General features: G+C 40.5%; 1 protein-coding gene across 7 annotated transcripts in view; it reads left to right on the forward strand.

The window, feature by feature from the left end:
• The window catches only part of LRBA (LPS responsive beige-like anchor protein), a 759,801-nt gene extending 741,597 nt beyond the window's left edge, over window positions 1-18,204 (forward strand). For 4 of the 7 annotated variants that reach the window (XM_045989499.1, XM_045989508.1, XM_045989525.1 and 1 more), the window contains exons 54-57: window positions 2,583-2,684; window positions 5,007-5,203; window positions 9,049-9,200; window positions 14,868-18,204. In XM_045989499.1, the coding sequence (XP_045845455.1) occupies window positions 2,583-2,684; window positions 5,007-5,203; window positions 9,049-9,200; window positions 14,868-14,958 (542 nt within the window). In that variant the 3' untranslated portion in view covers window positions 14,959-18,204. The remainder of the gene's footprint in view (window positions 1-2,582; window positions 2,685-5,006; window positions 5,204-9,048; window positions 9,201-14,867) is intronic. The other 3 variants (XM_045989534.1, XM_045989545.1, XM_045989554.1) reach the window with 1 other exon arrangement.
• Window positions 18,205-18,548: the final 344 nt, after the last annotated feature.

Here is an 18,548-nt window from a genome sequence, read left to right on the forward strand (position 1 = left end):
TGTGGATCACTGGAAACGTCTATTTTGTAAGGAAAGCATACTTAGAAAAAATCTTAATTATGAGTTTACAAAAAAGAATGCTTTTATCTTAACCCACTTTATGGGCTTAATCATGAGGTTTCCTAAACTCTTAACTTTATAGTCCTAGAAAATTTGCAGTGTTTCAACTTTTACATTAAAGAAGCATAATTAGCAATCTTCTTACTTCCTCACTATGTCCCCGAGAAAAAAAATCTTAGACCTAGAAAACAAAAAGTCACCACTGACATGCTTAAGTGACAACATTTTCTGGGTCCATTATCCATCTGTCCTTTGTTTACTTTGGCTCACACTTCAGAGTGCTTTCAGTTGCCATCAGTTTTCCTTCAAACTTTCATTTCCCACTAAGGAATTCCAGGACAACTCAAGTTAAAACACAAACCTTCCTGCCTCAATAAAATAGTAACTTATGAAAACAAAAGAGGAACAATCACATTGAAAATGTATTCCTTAGAACTTAGTGATTTTAATTCTTGATTTAAAAAGATTGCATAGATATATATAATTAAAATTTTGAAAATAATATTGTACAGTATTTTGTAGAATGTAGAGCATCTTGGGAAAGAGGGAAAGCGTGAATCAGGACTTAACTCTAGGTAACTTTTTAAAACACATTTATTTCTAATTTTTGTGGCAAAGGTGATCCCTAACAGAAAGTTAAGTAATTCAGACTGGCTTACATTATGTGCTTCTTTTCTTAAAAAAATCTCCCAAATTCGTGTACTTTTTAAGGAAAAAAACCTAGTTCTTATAACAAATTCTTCCTGGTTTGCAGAATTCAAGTACTTTGCAAAAAGTACAAGAACTTTGTAATTAAGGCGGGTTTCCCTCAAAGTTTCTAAACTTTGAATCAAAAGAAACCAAGCCCCTTGTTCCACTTGCCCCCTTGCCTTATATTATGTCATTTGGCATCTGCGTCTGTCACGAAGCATGGAAGCCGGTCCCAGCTCTGGCTGCATGGGGCACAGCCAGTGTGGTGCAGAGTTTGACATGACAGCCCTCCACTTACATCTCATTGCAGAAGTACTCAGAGTCACCAGAAGCTATGAGGTACTCTGTGGGGACACAGCTACACATTTTGTACCACAACAAATGCACTGTAATACTCCTTTGTAACGGCTGGACTGCAGGTTTCCGTTGAAGTGGGGCAGGAGGCACAGAAACTAGGGCCCTGTCTCCATAGGAGAGGCCTCCCCTGTTTTTGGTCATGGATCTCTGTGCATTCAGTGTAAGCTATTTTCCTTCCTCTGCTCGCCATCCTCCCAGGAAAACATAGGCATGCACATGTATTTTGCATGAAATTTCAGAGACTCCACTGGGACGCATCACAAAAACCACTGCGTTGGAAGCTAGTTTAATTTTTTGACAGCCAGTATTTGCCTTTCCAAGGACAATAGGTTTATGCTGGATATTCCCTGACCTACCTGAGAGGATAACAAGTTGTTCTTTTCTAAGACTTCCACAGCTGGTGCTAGAGACCTTTTTCTGGGCACATTTGCCTCTTTTAGGTTAAATGGTATCACTTATCAATCTTCCTGTGAAACCAATCCGAATCGAGGAGATCGAAGCGTGCTAATAGAACACTGCTCTCTAGTTCCACTTACAAAGGCTTTCTGTGTCTTTATCTTTAGAGACTATAAAAATGGAGGACTAGTGTGGTCTGAAAATAATATTCTTCAGGCTAAATATGGAATTTGGCTTATCCTTGCCAATTGGAATGAATCAAGCCACAAATGAAGCCCATTACTGTCCTCTCTATCGAGCTGGGCCTGTTTGTGGTGTGGGTTCCTTATTAACCAACCAATTTGTGGGGTTTTTTTGGGGGGGGTGGGGACAGAGATACAGGATGACTTCTTCTATTGTGAAAATGTCTGGAAACATCTTCCATTATCTGGATACTCATTCTCTATTAGCCTTTCCTCATCTTCCTCCTCTAGTTTTCAGTCACTATCGGAACTACATGGAAGAGTTTGCTCTATTTCCCCTCTGTTCTTTGAACCACAGAAAATACACTGTTAGATTTCTGTGTTAAGAAAATACGTAAGATTAGTAAATACGCATTTAAGAGAGGGGCTTCTTTGAGGTATCGTGTCCTAGTTCAGACTGTCTTTACCACAACAGAGATCTCAGGGTCCCATGGAAAAGCGGGGGGGGGGCTGCCATTCTTTGAAATGTGAATCAAGCCAGAATTACTACTTTTATAATCATCCATCTATAAATCATCTAATTGAGGGGCTTATTATATTTATATTTGGGAAGTATCTGAGTCATTCTTCAATGCAGATTTTTGTCTTATTTTACTCTGTATTTTCAACTCCTGTTGCTTGATAGTCATGTAAGGATTGGAAATTTGGCAACTGGTCTTCATACTCTAGCATATAGTTGGGATTTAGTGCTAAAATAGGGTTTTCAGACAGATTTCCAAACTGGGACTTAGGCGTTACAGGAATTAGGAACAAGTCGTTTGTTATTTAAGTAGAGGGAGCTGAAAGAGGTAACCCCCTGCCTGAACTTGATTTGTTTTTATCTGTTTCTGCCTAAAGGTGAGACCACCACTCCTCGAGCCATTCTGACAGGCCACGACTGTGAGATCACCTGTGCTGCCGTCTGTGCTGAGCTGGGCCTGGTGTTAAGTGGCTCCAAAGGTAAACCTGTGGTACCCTCATAAAATGTATGCGTTTTTTGGTGTTTGGCAAGGATGGATTTGGTACTTTTTTCTCTAAGCTGTGCTGTCCATTATAGTAGCTCTTAGCCACGTAGGACTATTTGAATTAACTAATTACTTATTGAATTAATTAATTACTTACGTGATTTAACTACATAAAGTTTAAAATGCAGGTCCCTGGTGGCACTAGCCACTCTTCAGGTGTCCACGCCCCACACATGACTGTGGCTACTGAACCAAACAGCATAAGTACAGAACATCTACACCGTCGCAGAGAATTGTGTTTCACAGCATTGCTCTAATGAGGGAGGTGGGGACAAGGAACATCTTTGTCTATTTGTTTATTCCTCTGGACTCCGGGTTGGGTTCCGTCTCACACCTGGAGGGAAACTGATCTGGTCTGTTTTAACTTCCAAATCTCAGAACAAGGCAGGAGCCAGGATGGCATTGAGAGTGGAGTGGGGAGACACTTAAGCTGGTTCTCTTGGGGGAGGTCTGCCCTTGCAATGTCATCATATATTTAGGCCAGAGTTATCAACCACAAAGCAAGCTTTCAAAGAGCACACGCAACAAATCAGGATCTGACCTGGAACAGAGCTGTTTTGAATCCATTGTTATTCCATTGCAATAGTTTATCCATCTCTCTGTCTCTCTGCCCTGAGCTGATGTCTGAACACATAGAAAAGTACTATAATCCTGTCTTCTAAGGTTATCTGATGGGGATAACATTGAGTATTTGACTCACCTTATCTATGTCTCGAACTATAATACTTAGTCTAGCTAACAAGACTTATTAAATATTAAGAAGATTGTATTTAAAAATTTAGTTGGTCAGGGCAGTAAAATAATGGTACCAAGAATTCTATACCTACTAGATTTTTTCCCCTTCTTATATCCAAGAATTTCATATATCCTGAGCAAATAGAAGTTCTTAGACTGTACGGGATTCAAATTAGACATGGGGCGCCCAGCTGGCTCAGTCGATAGAGCATGAGATTCCTAATCTCAGTGCTATGATTTTGAGCCCCACGTTGGGTATAGGGCTTAATTAAAAATAAAATCTTGGGGTGACTGGGTGGCTCAGATGGTTAAGTGTCTGCCTTCAGCTCAGGTCATGATCCCAAAGTCCTGTGATCGAGCCCCACATCAGGTTCGCTGCTCAGCAGGAAGTCTGCTTCTCCCTTTTCCCCTGCCTCTCCCCTTGCTTGTGCTCTCTCTTTCTCTCTCAAATGAATAAGCAGAATCTTTTTTAAAAAATAAGATAAATGAATAAAATAAATGAATAAATAAAATCTTTAAGAAAATTTAAAAATCTTTAAAAAAACAAAAAACACACAAAAATTAGACATATAAAATGAACCTATCATATTAAAGGTCATCCTTGCTTTGCATGGTAGTGCAGAACCATGTGAATGACCACACAAGCTAAAAGCCATGTTGAGTGATCATAACAATCAGTGGGAGACATTTGGATTGTTTCATGGCTTTTAAAATTATTTTGTCAAAACATTAAAAATTTGCTTACACAGTTTTTTACTCACACACATATAGACACAAAAAAAAAACCAGTTAAATTCACATTTACAAAATACACTGTAATTTAAAACATTAGAAACATTGAAAATTAAAGTGTTTCCTCATGAGAAACTTATCAAGAGTACAACAGTGCTTTCCTTCTTCTCTTTGTAGAACTTAAGATAAAAGAGCGAGAACCTTTTCTGTGCTTTGACCAGTTGTCATGCTCCTTTCTATGTTTTGGTCAGCTTCCCACATTTTATCTTCTGTGCATTCAACATCATGAAACATCTCCTTGGGTTCCTTTAAAGTGAAGTTCTTGCTGGCATCACTTCTTCTGGGACATCACTGTTTTTGTTACAACCCCTTTTCTGATCTGTGTCAGTAAGTGCACCTTCACGGATGTCCTCTGGCTACATGTCTAACTTATCTCAGCAACGTCAGTGTTTGCGGGATCAGTTCTTTCTCCTGTAACCCCATTTATATTCAGTACCAAGTTCTGGAACAGAACTCCTGTTTTTATCATCTCCTGGCATAATGAATTTCATAAAGTAGCTTCTCTTGAGGAGAAGTGAACTTGAATGTATATTACTTGGCTTTCTTCTCTCCCAAGAAGATGGTGGGATCTGGCCAGCATGCAGAGGACATTGTTTAAAACAACATATATAAGATACATAATTTTTAAAGGTTTGCTACAGCTGTTTGATCCTGTTTAATCAGTGCTCAAGATTCATTTCATGTTTGTCATCATTTAAAAAAAAATTATCTTTTGTTTCTCTTTTCTCAGAAGGACCATGTCTCATACATTCCATGAATGGAGACTTACTAAGGACTTTGGAGGGTCCTGAGAACTGCCTGAAACCGAAACTCATTCAAGCTTCAAGAGAGGGTCATTGTGTCATATTCTATGAAAATGGCTGCTTCTGTACATTCAGTGTCAACGGGAAACTCCAGGCCACTATGGAAACGGATGATAACATAAGAGTGAGTACACGACAAACTTTCCACCCTTCTAGATCTTGACCTCCAAGTGTAGGAGGTGAGGAGGGAGAGGGTTCGCTAGAGAGACCTCTAGCGCTTCCACTCCGTAAGAAAATCACCAGGTAGCACTTGCACGGGGCTCACGTATTCACAGACCATGGCGTGCCGCAGCTGTGGCGACCGCATCACTCAGCCAGAGCGCTCTGGGCACGACAGCACGCAGTGAAGCCAACTTTCTCTAAGAAAGTTACCTGTACATGATTGTTTTCTGTTTTCTGAGTACCGAAGCTAAAATAGTTGATTCCACCTAAAACTAAAACTCCTCTTCACACTTGAGTGGGTGGCTGGTGGGAGTGGTAGCGATTATGATGACTCAGGATTAGCATCTCATTCTAGACTTGACTTCTTCTTGAATAACAAGACCAACAATTAGCAAGTTAAGGGAGTTGGGCTTCCAATTATGATGTGACTGAGGCAGACATTTATTCCCTTTTGAAAAATGAGGAATGATAGTGCTAGTGGACCATCTGGAGTCTTGCTTCATTTTCAGGACATGATTCCAAAAGTTATTAGAGGTTGAAGAAAAGTAAAGACTGCTCTTTGGAGAGGCTATTTTTTCAAGATCCTCCTTTTCACACTCCCAGCCCTCTGGGGCAGCTTAAGATAAAAGGAAGCTGTGATGTTCCCGTCATTTTCCAGGATGAGGTTGGAGGTGCACGTGAACTGTGAACGGTGAGGGGACTCCGGACATGTCAGGGTGTGAAGAGGGTCCCAGAGGCCTCTGCCCTCCCAGTGTGGCTTTAAGCTAGCTCTGGACGATATTCGTTGCTCTTCCTGACCCAGAGGAGCTTACAGGACATAAACTGTCAGTTTCCCAGACCTAATCTGATCCCCCTCTGCTGTCAAGTAAACAAATCCTGGGGTCAGGAAGTATTAAGAAACAATAACCCTAAATCCAGATCACGTTGATGAAACAAAGGGCACTCGCTGCTTCTGTATCTCAGCATTGATTTCTTCTGTGTCTTCTCCACTTCCCTCTGTGAATTTTCCTCACTGTATTTTGACTGCCTGTACCACAAAAGCATGCACTCCTACTTTTATTTTTCCCTTCCTTCCCATAATACTTCATTTAAACCAAGTACACATCAGAGGATTTTCCTTTCCTCTTTTCTTTACAATAATAATGTTGATAATCTGTCACTTTGAGTTATGATTATACTGTCAGCAACATTAATAAATCTGTAAAATAATTTGAAATCCCTTGCTGGCTAGAACAATATCTGTGGCATTTCAGTTAGTACCGAAGGCTCTGGGAAGTTCCTTGAGGCAATAGTAAGGAGGCTTTCTGCAGACTGTTCATACACACATGCTTTTCCTCTCTGCCCTATAGCCATTGTTTTTTTTTCCCCCTGTAATATTTCCCACTGGATTTTAGGCTTAAACAATCCATTGCCTTTTTCCCAGCACTCCTGCACTTTATCATACTAACTTGCAAGTGGCAACTGTGTGATTAAAACAAGCTTGCCTAAAATGAGCACTACGTGTCCATGGCTCCAGAGACTGACACTTTCACAGCTAACTGCCTTGGGGAGGGAGGGAGGAAGAATAAGAGGCATCACAGAGCAAAAATCTCCAGTTCCATCCTGTAGTCTGAGCTGTATTAGGAAAGGGGACCATGGAAACAAATTAGTCATCAGCTCAGACCAGAAATGAAGTTTCTTTGAAATACCAAGAACCCTGCAGGCAGGCAGCCTGGGGAACCTCTGCGCTAATCAAGGCTTCCCACCTGTTTTTATTTAGATGCCAGATTGTTCGGTGGCATTTGGTTAACGTATCACAGCACATCGGCTAGGCAGTGTTTAGATGTCTTAATGAGTAACTTAAATTAAGTGGGCAGCCGGTACAGAGCAGCAAAGTTATTTTATCCTAAACAAAGGATAGCCACCATTTCACCCGTAGGAACTCATTTATTTTCTTTTGCTGGGGAAGCCGTGTTTTAGGTCGTGATCATGTCCGGCAGAAACCAGTGCAGCTGTGGCATGGTCCAAGGCACTCCGGATTCCAGGGGGCAATGACATGTCTCAGGGGCCTCTAAAATCTCTAATCTCTACCCGACCCGGATACTGAGAGTCGCTGGAGTTAAGAACTCTGAGCGCTGGTTTGAGTGAAGACCACACGCCCTCAGTGAACATTACCGTGTGGCTCTTACTCCAGGGGAACTCATGAGAAAGGCCAACAAACTGCTGTTTCATTTCAGCAGGCTCCTGGCTTATTAAAATGTTTTGGATGCCGATAAATGTATAATCCTAAAAATCCAGGTTTTATTTAATTCCAGGCAGAACTAGGATTAACGATTCTTTACTAGAACAAAGAGTTAAAGATCAATAGTTTTAATTTATGTTTTAATCTAGCATTTATCCAGCAGAAAGCCTCAGGTATAAAATTCAAGTGAACCACAGCCATAAGGTTAATGGATTTTCATCAGCTGAATTTTGTAAGTGTAGCAAATACTGTTTGCCGCAGCCCTTACTGCAGCTCCCTGGTAGCCCTTAGCTGTCGCCATTTGTGATGTGAATGGGGAAAAGAATATTGAAAAATCTTACTGTTTGCATTGGGTTAAGATTTAGAGAATTATTCTTACCTGTGACTATCTTGCATATGTGGGCTTTTCTTAGATGTATTTTTGTATTCTTGAAAATAAACTACAGTTAAGAGACCAGTAAAAGTTGGCATTTATGTAAATGTGAATTGAATGGCTATGGAACGGTCCTACTTTTCCAGGATTTTTAAAAAATTTTGTCAAAGGGCAGTTACAGACTTCGGGCAACTATACTAAAACTGAGTGCAGAAGAGAGTTAATTTCAGAAGTTAGATTTTTTTTTTCTTTCTGACTTGCTAGAATAATCTGTCTTCCCATATTCTCTGTCCAAGTAGGCATAGGATTACAGGTGTTTACACTTTCTCTATAAAAGGATAAAAAATATTTTAGGCTTTTCAGACTCTATATTCTGTTGCAGTCACTTGTGAGAGTGACCATAAATGAATGGGTGTGCTTATGTTCCAGTAACCCTTATTTATAGGCACTGAAATTTGGAATTCATATAATCTTCATATGGCATGGAATATTATTTTTCATCTGATTTTTTTCCAACCACTAAAATGTAAAAAAGTCATATAAAAACAGGCAGTGTTCTGTATTTGGCCCCATTTACAGGACTGAAGAGCAAATTTCATGTCTGTACTTCCTGTTCGGTACTGGCGGGAAGAATTCAGTCCTGGGGCAAGAGGAAAACGCTTCACCTGGGGTTTAATCGCCCTGGAAGCTGTTTCCCTGTTCACCAAGCTGTCTTCCTAACTGCTGTAAAAATCCAGCAGGCCTAGTGAAGGTATTAAAGCTCTTGGTCTTTTCCCACAGGGCCGTGGGCCCAAAGGCAGCGTGTTTTAGCAGGGATCTGAGGGCAGCTAGCACTGCCTGCCCAGCCTAGTACAGAGTGGGCTTAGCACACCCGCAGTACAACTAGAGAGATGCCAGGAGGTTGCTCACTTTAGAACGCTGGTCCCAGTTCACAACATACACCATTTAAATAGTATTCACAGAGATGGAAGACTTTGGCACCTCATCTTTAAAAAGCAAAAAAAAACCCTCAAACACTGCCCAGCTTTGTCCATTTGCTTTTTGAAAAATGGACCAAGTTTTCTGTAATTCCTGATTTCCTATAACCTTCTCAGGAGCACACACGCTGTCTGCCTGCCTTGAGTGGCTGCATGGAGGAGGAATGAAACACGGGGCGGGAACCAGGGTTCTCCTAGGGCCACACCTCTGCTGACTATTGCTGGGTCTTTCCTAGGCCATCCAGCTGAGCCGAGATGGGCAGTACCTGCTCACAGGAGGAGACAACGGTGTGGTCATGGTCTGGCAGGTGTCTGACCTCAAGCACCTCTTCGCCTATCCAGGCTGCGATGCTGGCATCCGGGCCATGGCCCTGTCTTACGACCAGAGGTAACACTGAAATCATGGTCTACTGATGGGGATAGTAAAAACCGGAGGAAATTTATTTAAGTGGGCTGATGGATAGACTAGGTTGTGGGGATCACCTGGGCAATCAAAAAAGCCAGTGAGTGGCACCTGGGTGGCTCGGTCAGTAAAGCGTCTGCCTTCCACTCAGGTCATGATCCCGGGGGCCTAGGATCAGGTCCCATACGTGGCTCCTGGCTCATTGGGGAGCCTGCTGCTCCCTCTGCTGCTCTACGTTTGTGCTCTCTCACACACTCTCTCTCAGATAAATAAATAAATAAATAATAAGTTTTTAATTTTGATGACTTTTTTTTACTGTTGTTGCAAATGCTTCTAGTGTATCTAAGAAATCCCTGCAAAATCCAGTGTAATGAAGCTTTTCCCCTATGAGTTTGAGTTGTGACACTTAAGTTTGTGTTTTTTTGTTTTTGTTTTAAGATTGTTTGTTTATTTGACAGAGACACAGCGGGAGAGGGAACACAAGCAGGGGGAGTGGCAGAGGGAGAAGCAGGACTCCCACTGATCAGGGAGCCTGATGCGGGGCTCAATCCCAGGTCCCTGGGATCATGACCTGAGCTGAAGGCAGACGCTTAACAACTGAGCCACCCAGGCGTCCCTTTAATTAGTTTTTGATCCATTTTTAAGGGTCCAGTTTTATTATTTGGCATGTGGGTATCAGTTTTCAGAAAACTATTTGTTGAAAATTCTGTCCTTTCCCCACTGGATGGTCTTGACACTTATCAAAAATCATTTGGCCATATATGTGAGTTTATTTCTGGGTTCTCTATTCCATTGGTCCAAATGCCAGTACCAAACTGTTTTGATTACTATAGCTTTGTGGGAAGTTATGAATTCATGAAGTACAAGACATTTGATTTTTGTTCTTTTTTTTCCTCTTCATGATTGTTTTTGGCTATTTGGGGTTCCTTGAGAATCCATTATGAATTTTAAGATGGGTTTCTCTATTTTTGCAAAAAAAAAAAAAAAAGTGGGTGTTAGGGATTTTGATAGGGATTGGGTTGAATGTGTTGATTGCTTTGGCTACTGTTGTCATTTTAACAATATCAAATCTTCCAGTCTATGAACACAGATGTCTTTCCATTTATTTGTTTTCTTTAATCTCTTTCAGCAGCATTTTATAGTTTTTAATATAGAAGTCTTTCGCCTCCTTGATTAAATTTATTCTTGAGTACTTTATTCATTTCGTTGCTATTGTAAATGGAATTATTCTTAATTTCCTTTTCAGATTTTTTCATTGTGCATGTACAGAAATGCAACTTATTTTTGTGTTGTTTTTATATCTTGCAACTTTGTTGAATTCATTAATTCTAACAGGTTTTTGTGGAATACTTAGGATTTTCTACTTATTAGGTCATCTGTAACTGAAATAATTTTACTTCAAACTTTCCAGTTTATATGTTTTTTATTTCTTTGTCTTGCCTAATTGCTCTGGCTAGGAATCCCAATACCATAGTGAACTGGTAAAAGTGGTTATTTTTGTCTTGTTTCTGATAATAGAAGAAAAGCTTTTAGTCTTTCACCATTGAGTATGATATTAGCTGTAGGTTTTTCATAAATTCCCTTTATCATGTTTATGTACTTTCCATCTATTCCTAGTTTGAGTACTATTATAAAAGCATGTTGAATTTTGTGAACTACTTCTTGTTCATCAATTGAGGTGATTATGTAGGTTTTTCTTAGTTCTGCTAATGTGATGGGTTTTGTTGATTTTTGTATATTGAAGCATCTCTGCATTCCAAAAATAAACCCATCTTGGTCATGGTGTATAATCCTTTTAATATGTGCCTGAATTAGGTTTGCTAATACTGGTTGAACACTTTTGTAGCAGTATTTATAAGGGATGTTGGTCTGTAATTTTCATTTCTTATGTGTCTCTCTGGGTAACACTGGCCTCACTAAATGACTTAGGAAGTCATTTCTTAGGAAAACACTTAGGAAGTGTTTTCTTGTCTTTAGTTTCTTTTTCATTATTTTTTTAAAGAAGAGTAAGAGTCAGTGTTAATCCTTCTTTAAATGTTTGATAGAATTCACCATTGAAATCTAGTCCAGGGCTTTTCTTTATTGGAAGGCTTTTGATTATTGATTCAGTCTCCTTAGTAGTTATAAGTCTATTCATATTTTCTATTTTTGTATGATTTAGTTTTGGTATAGTGTGTGTTTTTAAGAATTTTTCCATTTCAGGGGCTCCTGGCTGGCTCGGTCGGTGGAGTGCGCAACTCTTAATCTCAGGGTTATGAGTTCAGGCCCCATGTTGGGTGTAGAGATTTCTTAAAATCTATTTATTTTTAAAGATTTTATTTATTTATGAGTGAGAAGAGAGCATGAGAAGCAGACTCCCCACTGAGCAGGGAGCCCAAATGGGGCTCGATCCCAGGACTCCAGGATCATGACCAGAGCCAAAGGCAGATGCTTAACCAACTGAGCCACCCAATTGCTGCTAAAATCTTTAAAAAACAACAACAACAGGGGTGCCTGGGTGGCTCAGTGGGTTAAAGCCTCTGCCTTCGGCTCAGGTCGTGGTGCCAGGATTCTGGGATTGAGCCCTGCATCGGGCTCTCTGCTCAGCAGGGAGCCTGCTTCCCTTCCTCTCTCTCTGGCTGCCTCTCTGCCTACCTGTGATCTCTGTCTGTCAAATAAATAAATAAAATCTTTAAAACAACAACAACAACAAAAAATTTTCCCATTTCATCTATTCTGTTTGATCTAATTTGTTTGCATACACAATTGTTCCTAGCATTCTCTTATAATCGTTTCATAAAATTGGCAGTAACATCTCTATGATTTTAGCAGTTTGAGTGCTCTATTTTTACTTAAGTCAATCTAGCCAAAAGTTTGTCAATTTGGTAAGAACCAAATTGAAGAACCAGTTCTAAGAATCAGTTCTTTGTTTTCTTGATTTTTCTTCCATTTTTTTTCTATTTTATCCCTACTCTTATCTTTATTATTTCCTTCCTTCTGTTAGCTTTGAGTTTAGTTTGCTTTTTCTACTTCAAGGTATAGAATTAGGTTACTAATTTAGATCTTTTTTAATGTTATGTATTTGTAGTTATAAATTTCCCTCAGCATTGCATTAAGTTTTGGTTTGTTGTGTTTGTTTTCATTTGTCTCAGAGTTTTTAAAATTCTGTTCAGATTTCTTTGACTCATTGGTTGCTTAATTTCTATATATTTGTGAATTTTCTAGTTTTCCTTCTGTTATTGATTTCTAATTGTTTGATCAGAAAAGATACTTTGTATGATTTTTAAATTTATTAAGACAAGTCTTGTTGCCTAACATGGTTTATTCTGGAGAATGCTCCATGAGCACTTGAGGAAAATGTCTATTCTGCTGTTGTTGGGTGAGTGTTCAATATATGTGTTATTTATTTTTGAGAGAAAGAGAGGGAGAACACAAGCCATGGGGAGAGGCAAAAGGAGAAGCTCAATCCAGAAACCAGAAACAAAGGCTCCTTGCTCAATCCAGAAACCCTGGGATCCTGTCCTGAGCCAAAGGCAGATGCTTAACCCACTGAGCCACCCAGATGCCCCAAGTAGATCTTATTTTAAAGTAATCTCTACACCCAGAATGGGGTTCAAACTCACAACTCCGCGACCAGGAGTTGCATGTTCTACCTACTGAGCCAGTCAGGTGCCCCAGGTCCATTCTGTGTTTTTGTTTTGTTTTTTAAAGAGTTATTTATTTATTTGAGAGAGCACAAGAGCACACAGAGGGAGAGGGAGAAGGAGACTCCCCACAGAGCAGGGGGCCCTGACTCGGGGCTTGATCCCAGGACCCTGGGATCATGACCTGAGCTGAAGGCAGACGCTTAACCAACTGAGCCAGCCAGGCACCCCTGTCCCCTTGGTCTTTAGCATTCTTTAGGTCCTCTGTTTCCTTCTGGTGATTTACCCGTTATTGAAAGTGGGGTACTGAAATCTGCAACTACTACTGTAGAACTCTGTTTTTCCCTTCCATTCTGTCAGTTTGGACTCCATAGAATTTGGGGCCTCTGATATTTGGTGCATTTATGTTTGTACAGGCAGACTTCATTTTATTGTGCTTTGTGGATACTCTTTTTACAAACTAAATTTTGTGGCAACCCTGTGTTGAGCAAGTCTGCCATTTTTCCAACAGCATTTGCTCGTGTGTCTGTCGCATTTGATAATTTTCACAATATTTCAAACTTTTTCATTCTCTTTATTATGGCCATCTGTGATTACAACTTGGAGAAAGCTCAGGTGATGGTTAGCAGTTTTGAGCAATAAAGTCTTTTAATTAAGCTATATACATTTCTTTAGACATGCTACTGCTCAGGTAAGAGACTACAGTGTAAATATACACATAACTTTTATATCCACTGGGAAACTAAAAATTCATTGACTTTAGTGCAGTGATCTGGAACCAACACAGTATCTCCAAGGTCTGCCTGTAATTGCTGTATCTTCTTGATAAATTGACCTTTTAACTGACATATAGTGTCCTTCTTTGTCTCATCTCCTAACAGATGATGAGTTAAGCCTACTTGGTCTGATAGTATTATCGCCGCCTTCAGCTCTCATTACTATTTGCATGGAACATCTTCTTCCATCCTGTCACTTTCAGCCTTTGTCTTCAGATCCAAAGCGACTCTCTTGTAGACAGCGTATGGTTCGGTCACATTTTTTATCCACTGCGCCAGTGTCTCTTGATTGGCAAGTTCAACACCTTTACAGTTAATTACCGATAAGACTTACTTTCGCCATTTTACTATTTGTTTTCTATGTGCCTTAGAGGTTTTTTGTCTGTCATTTCCTCCTTACTGCCTTTTTTTTTTCATAGTGGTACATCTTAGTTCCTAATTTTGATAATGAACTAGTAGGAAGGATACCAAAAATGACATAAAGACTGGCTCTACCAGACCACTCAGAGCGAGGCCCAAGACAACAGACTCCTCTAAATTGTTCATCTCACTGCTCTGCAAGTTTCCCCTGTGCCACCTTCTCAGGGACAGGAGAGCATGCAGCGGCAGCTCCTGTCTTTAGTGGTCCTTTCAGTGAGTTCACGGTCTTATGAGGACTAGGCCCCCGCCCAGACCTTCTGCAGAGCACACAACACTTGTGTGCTTCTTCCCCCACCAGCAAGTACTTGGTACCTCAAATAAAAGGGGAAAGGCACAGCAGAGGGAATAGACAGCGAGATGGTGCTGGCCATCACATGGTGACAGATGGGAGCTACATTTGAGAACACAGGGTAACGTACAGAGTTGTAGAATCATGTTGTACCTCTGAAACTAACGTATCATCACATGGTGACTAGACTCCAATTTTATGTATATAAAAATAAAAGCCAGGGCTCACCAGCCCAGCACCCCCGCTCAGAAATGACCAGGTCTAGCAGGTGTTAGGGACTCCTTGTGCACATACTGGCGGCACATTCAGTAAAAAGGCAGGCTATGCTGTGGATCTTCATGGAGCTTTGGAGGTGGCGTTCTGAGCTCACTGAGTGTTGTATCCTAATCAGTCATCAGAAAACGCACCGTGGTCCTCACAGATTGTTAGGTTTGACTGCCATCTTCTAGGTTTACCTTGTAGATTCAGGGAAGGCAGTTCTTTCTTTAGGAACAGAACCCTAGGAAATAGATTTATAAACTCGTCCTTCTCTCTGTCCTCCCAGGTGCATCATTTCTGGCATGGCCTCGGGAAGCATCGTCCTGTTTTACAACGACTTTAACCGGTGGCATCACGAATACCAAACCCGCTACTGACAGCGACAGCTGTGTGGCAGCCTGGCCCCCAGCCTCGGTGGGGGCAGTGATCGGGAGCAGCTTTCTCTTAGAAATAGCTATCACATGTGAATGTAACTTAAATTTGCTCTAAGAAGCAAAATATTTTTTAAAGTTAATTGCTATTTTTGTAGACTTTGCTTGACTTTTTTGGGGGGAATAGCGAAGCAGAAAATTGGCTGCTGGGTTCTGTAGTTTAAAAAATCTATATTTTTAGTCATAATGAGAAGTCTATTTTCACCAATTATGGAAACATACAGTGGAGCAAGTAAACCCACTTATTCTAACTATATTATGAAAAACCACTTCCCTTTATCTGTAATCTTGAGAAATACATGATTTTAACAATAGGGAAACGAGTTATAATACTGGGATTGGGAATTTTATGCTGTACTTTGAGTCCTGTATTTTTCCAGGCAGTCGTGCTTCTTCAGCACTGAAATTTCTGGGATTTAAATAGTAATGTTTAAATTATGGTAAATGTAATTTAAAACATCTCAAATTGTTTCTATCAATATTATTGTTCAAGCATGCTTTAGACCTAGAAAATTATGGTTTGGGGGAGGTTCTTTTATTGTGTGGTTAGCATAAAGGATCTAATGTTATAGCAAGTGTGAAGTATTCACAGTGTTTTATTTACAATATTTTCCTGAGATGTTGTCTTCATTGCACACCAAAAATGAAATGATGGAAAGGCTCGTGGGCTCACAGCCTTTGTTTTTCTTTTAAAGTGAACGTAAGAACCAAAGCTCACCCCAGAGGTTTGACTGTCCCAGGGCACTAAGGCAGAGCCATCAGCGGGGCTCCCCTCCCCCACCCCAGTCTGAGAACAGAGGCAAGGAGGTGCTGTAGGAAGCAACACCCATCTGACCTTCTCTTTGTTACTAAGTATCTTCACCTTCCTTTGAGTAGCAGTTTGTACTAAGAAACATGTTATTTTGGTGTTGTGTAATTCTACTTTTCTAGCAGACTGCTGTGGTAATCTGTGAAAAATATTTGAGAAAAGGTCTGTATTGCATAAATAAATTCTTTTTAAGTTGTGAACTTCGAGTTGAAACCAGCATTCCATCTCTCTTTCTCTTGAACTTACCTAAAGGGGTCCCCTCCTATTTTCCAACATTCAGCTCTTCTCTAAAAGCAAAGATTTGGAATGGAACACTCAGTTTGACAGAAAAATTAAATGAAATGACATTTGTAATTGAATTTTTTAGAATATCTTTTCACTTCTAATTTAAAACATTAATGAAACAATTCTTCGCAAAGAAAATGTCAAACTCTGGTTTAGTCCCAGATCTTGAACGATAACCAACAAGAGACTTTCTTAAAAACAGGAACCTGGGTCTTCTTTGACCAGACAGCTCCGTCTTACCAAGACTTAATGCTTAGGAGAACACTGGACCTATAGCTAAGAGCCACCACTGTTTTATAAACCATTAAGGAAAAAAAGTCAAACGTGAGAATATACATTTTAGAGCAAAATATACATTTTAGAGCAAAGAAAAACCCAAGTAAATTAATTAAACATCCTCACTGCTGTTACCCTCTGGTATTGTACTTTGGAAAATTTAGGGCAAATGGTAGAATTAGGAATATCTACATCCTATGCCAAGCATTTGATACTTTGAATTACCCGTTTTTACAACTTAAAGCAAATTGAATAAAGCAGCTTCCTCTTGGGCCTAAGAAGAAAATTGGTGCCTCCAATGCCTTTATGTGTTTTAAAACTCACAACTATGGAAAATTAACAAAAACATAAGTAACATATTATTTACTTATATATTCCTTTACTCAAAACAAATATAGCTGGTGTCAACACAAGGGCTTATTAAGGACAGAATCTGTTTACCATATTTGTTAGGATTTATTCAACATTGACTTATTTTAACCGTTAGCTACTTAAAAACACGCACGCACACACACACACAAAACATTTCTTCAAATAAATTGAAACCAATAAGGGGGAAAGAGTCAAAGCCGCGGTGGTCTGGGACTAAGCTGGACGACCCGTGCAGCCGGGAGGCGGGGCAGCACACTTGGAAAGTGGCTGTGGTCGGAAGTGTGCTGTGTTCCCTCTACGTACAGTGATTTACGGCTGGTTTTAAAATGCACCGCCTCAAGGAATTCAGATTTTCCTCCCTGATAGTATTGATTCTTACTGAAATGCCACCAATCAAGTCCTCGAGGCTCTGTAATTCAAGAAACAGCACACTGGATCTCTGGGAGAAAGCAGACGGGCTTAGCGAATATAGGACACGAAAACTTGACAGGCACACTGATACACACTGATGGATGAGTCCCTCTCAGATGAGAATCTTCCTCCCCAGAGGACACCAGACTTCCATAAATAAATATTCTAATACATTAATTCAATAAAAAGGAATGATCTTGTCCCCTAAAACATTTCGTTCTACTGATCAGCCTACAGGGCAAGAGGATTCATAGTGACCTGCACAGGAACCCTAAGAAGCTGCATGTAGGACGTGAGGTAGCTTGGAACCTGGAGCTGCCCTTCTCCATTCAGCTCCAACAGCGGAGCAGAGCCCAGGGGCCAGTGGCCAGAAGACAGACAGACACACACACACACACACCCGGGGCCATGTGCACCCCCCGAACTGTCAGATGGCCAGTGGGATAGCAGAGCTGGCGAGGGTCAAGTCTGCAGGAGATGGCCAGGAATCCCCCATTCTGCCAGACAGCACTTCCACTTTAGACCCTTTTCAGCAAACAGAACTGAATTAAAATGACAGACAACAAATCTACCAAGACAGGAATTTTAGGGGAGAGATTTTCACTAGGTACCTGATAGCTTTTTACTGGACAGGATTCCAAGAGCTCCTGGCCATACAAATCAAAGACCTGGTTTGGTCCTTTCTACTGCACTGCCCTGTTCACCCTCCATCAATGCAAAAGGACACAGATTCCTGCTGCATGCATGCAGGATGAAGAGTCCTTCCACTGAGATTGGTGGAGAAGTTTGGCCGGTTCCTGGGGTACATTACAGATCATATAGTAGCAGCCAGCCCCCCCCCGCCTCACCTCATCATGTGACATCACATTTGGCCAAAGTGTGTTCACAAACAAGAAACAAGGAGGACGAGACGTGAATCTCAAAACCTGAATAAACTGTGTGTATCAGCAAATATTTCTCCTTGGCTATCTCTGCCCCACTACTGGGGAAAGAAGAGTTGTTTTTGTTTGTTTTTTTTTTTAAGATTTTGTTTATGTATTTGACAGAGATCACAAGTAGCCAGAGAGGCAGGCAGAGAGAGAGAAGGGGGAAGCAGTCTCCCCGCTGAGTGGAGAGCACGATGCGGATCTTGCTCCCAGGATCATGACCTGAGCTGAAGACAGAGGCTTTAAACTGCTGAGCCATCCAGGCACCCGAAAGAAGAGTTTTCTACTTCAACTAGGAGAGGAACCAGCCTAACTACTCCCATTTTTGTAGCAGAAGGAAACTGGGAATTTTTAAAACTTCCTACACTGTAAAACGGAAGGAAAACACCATAAAACAGCAAATCAGTAACAAAGTACAAAAAATATTTGTTAAATTTTCTTTTGTCTTTTATTTCCTC

Source organism: Meles meles, chromosome 2 (genome assembly GCF_922984935.1).
Source record: "Meles meles chromosome 2, mMelMel3.1 paternal haplotype, whole genome shotgun sequence".
NCBI lineage: Eukaryota > Metazoa > Chordata > Mammalia > Carnivora > Mustelidae > Meles > Meles meles.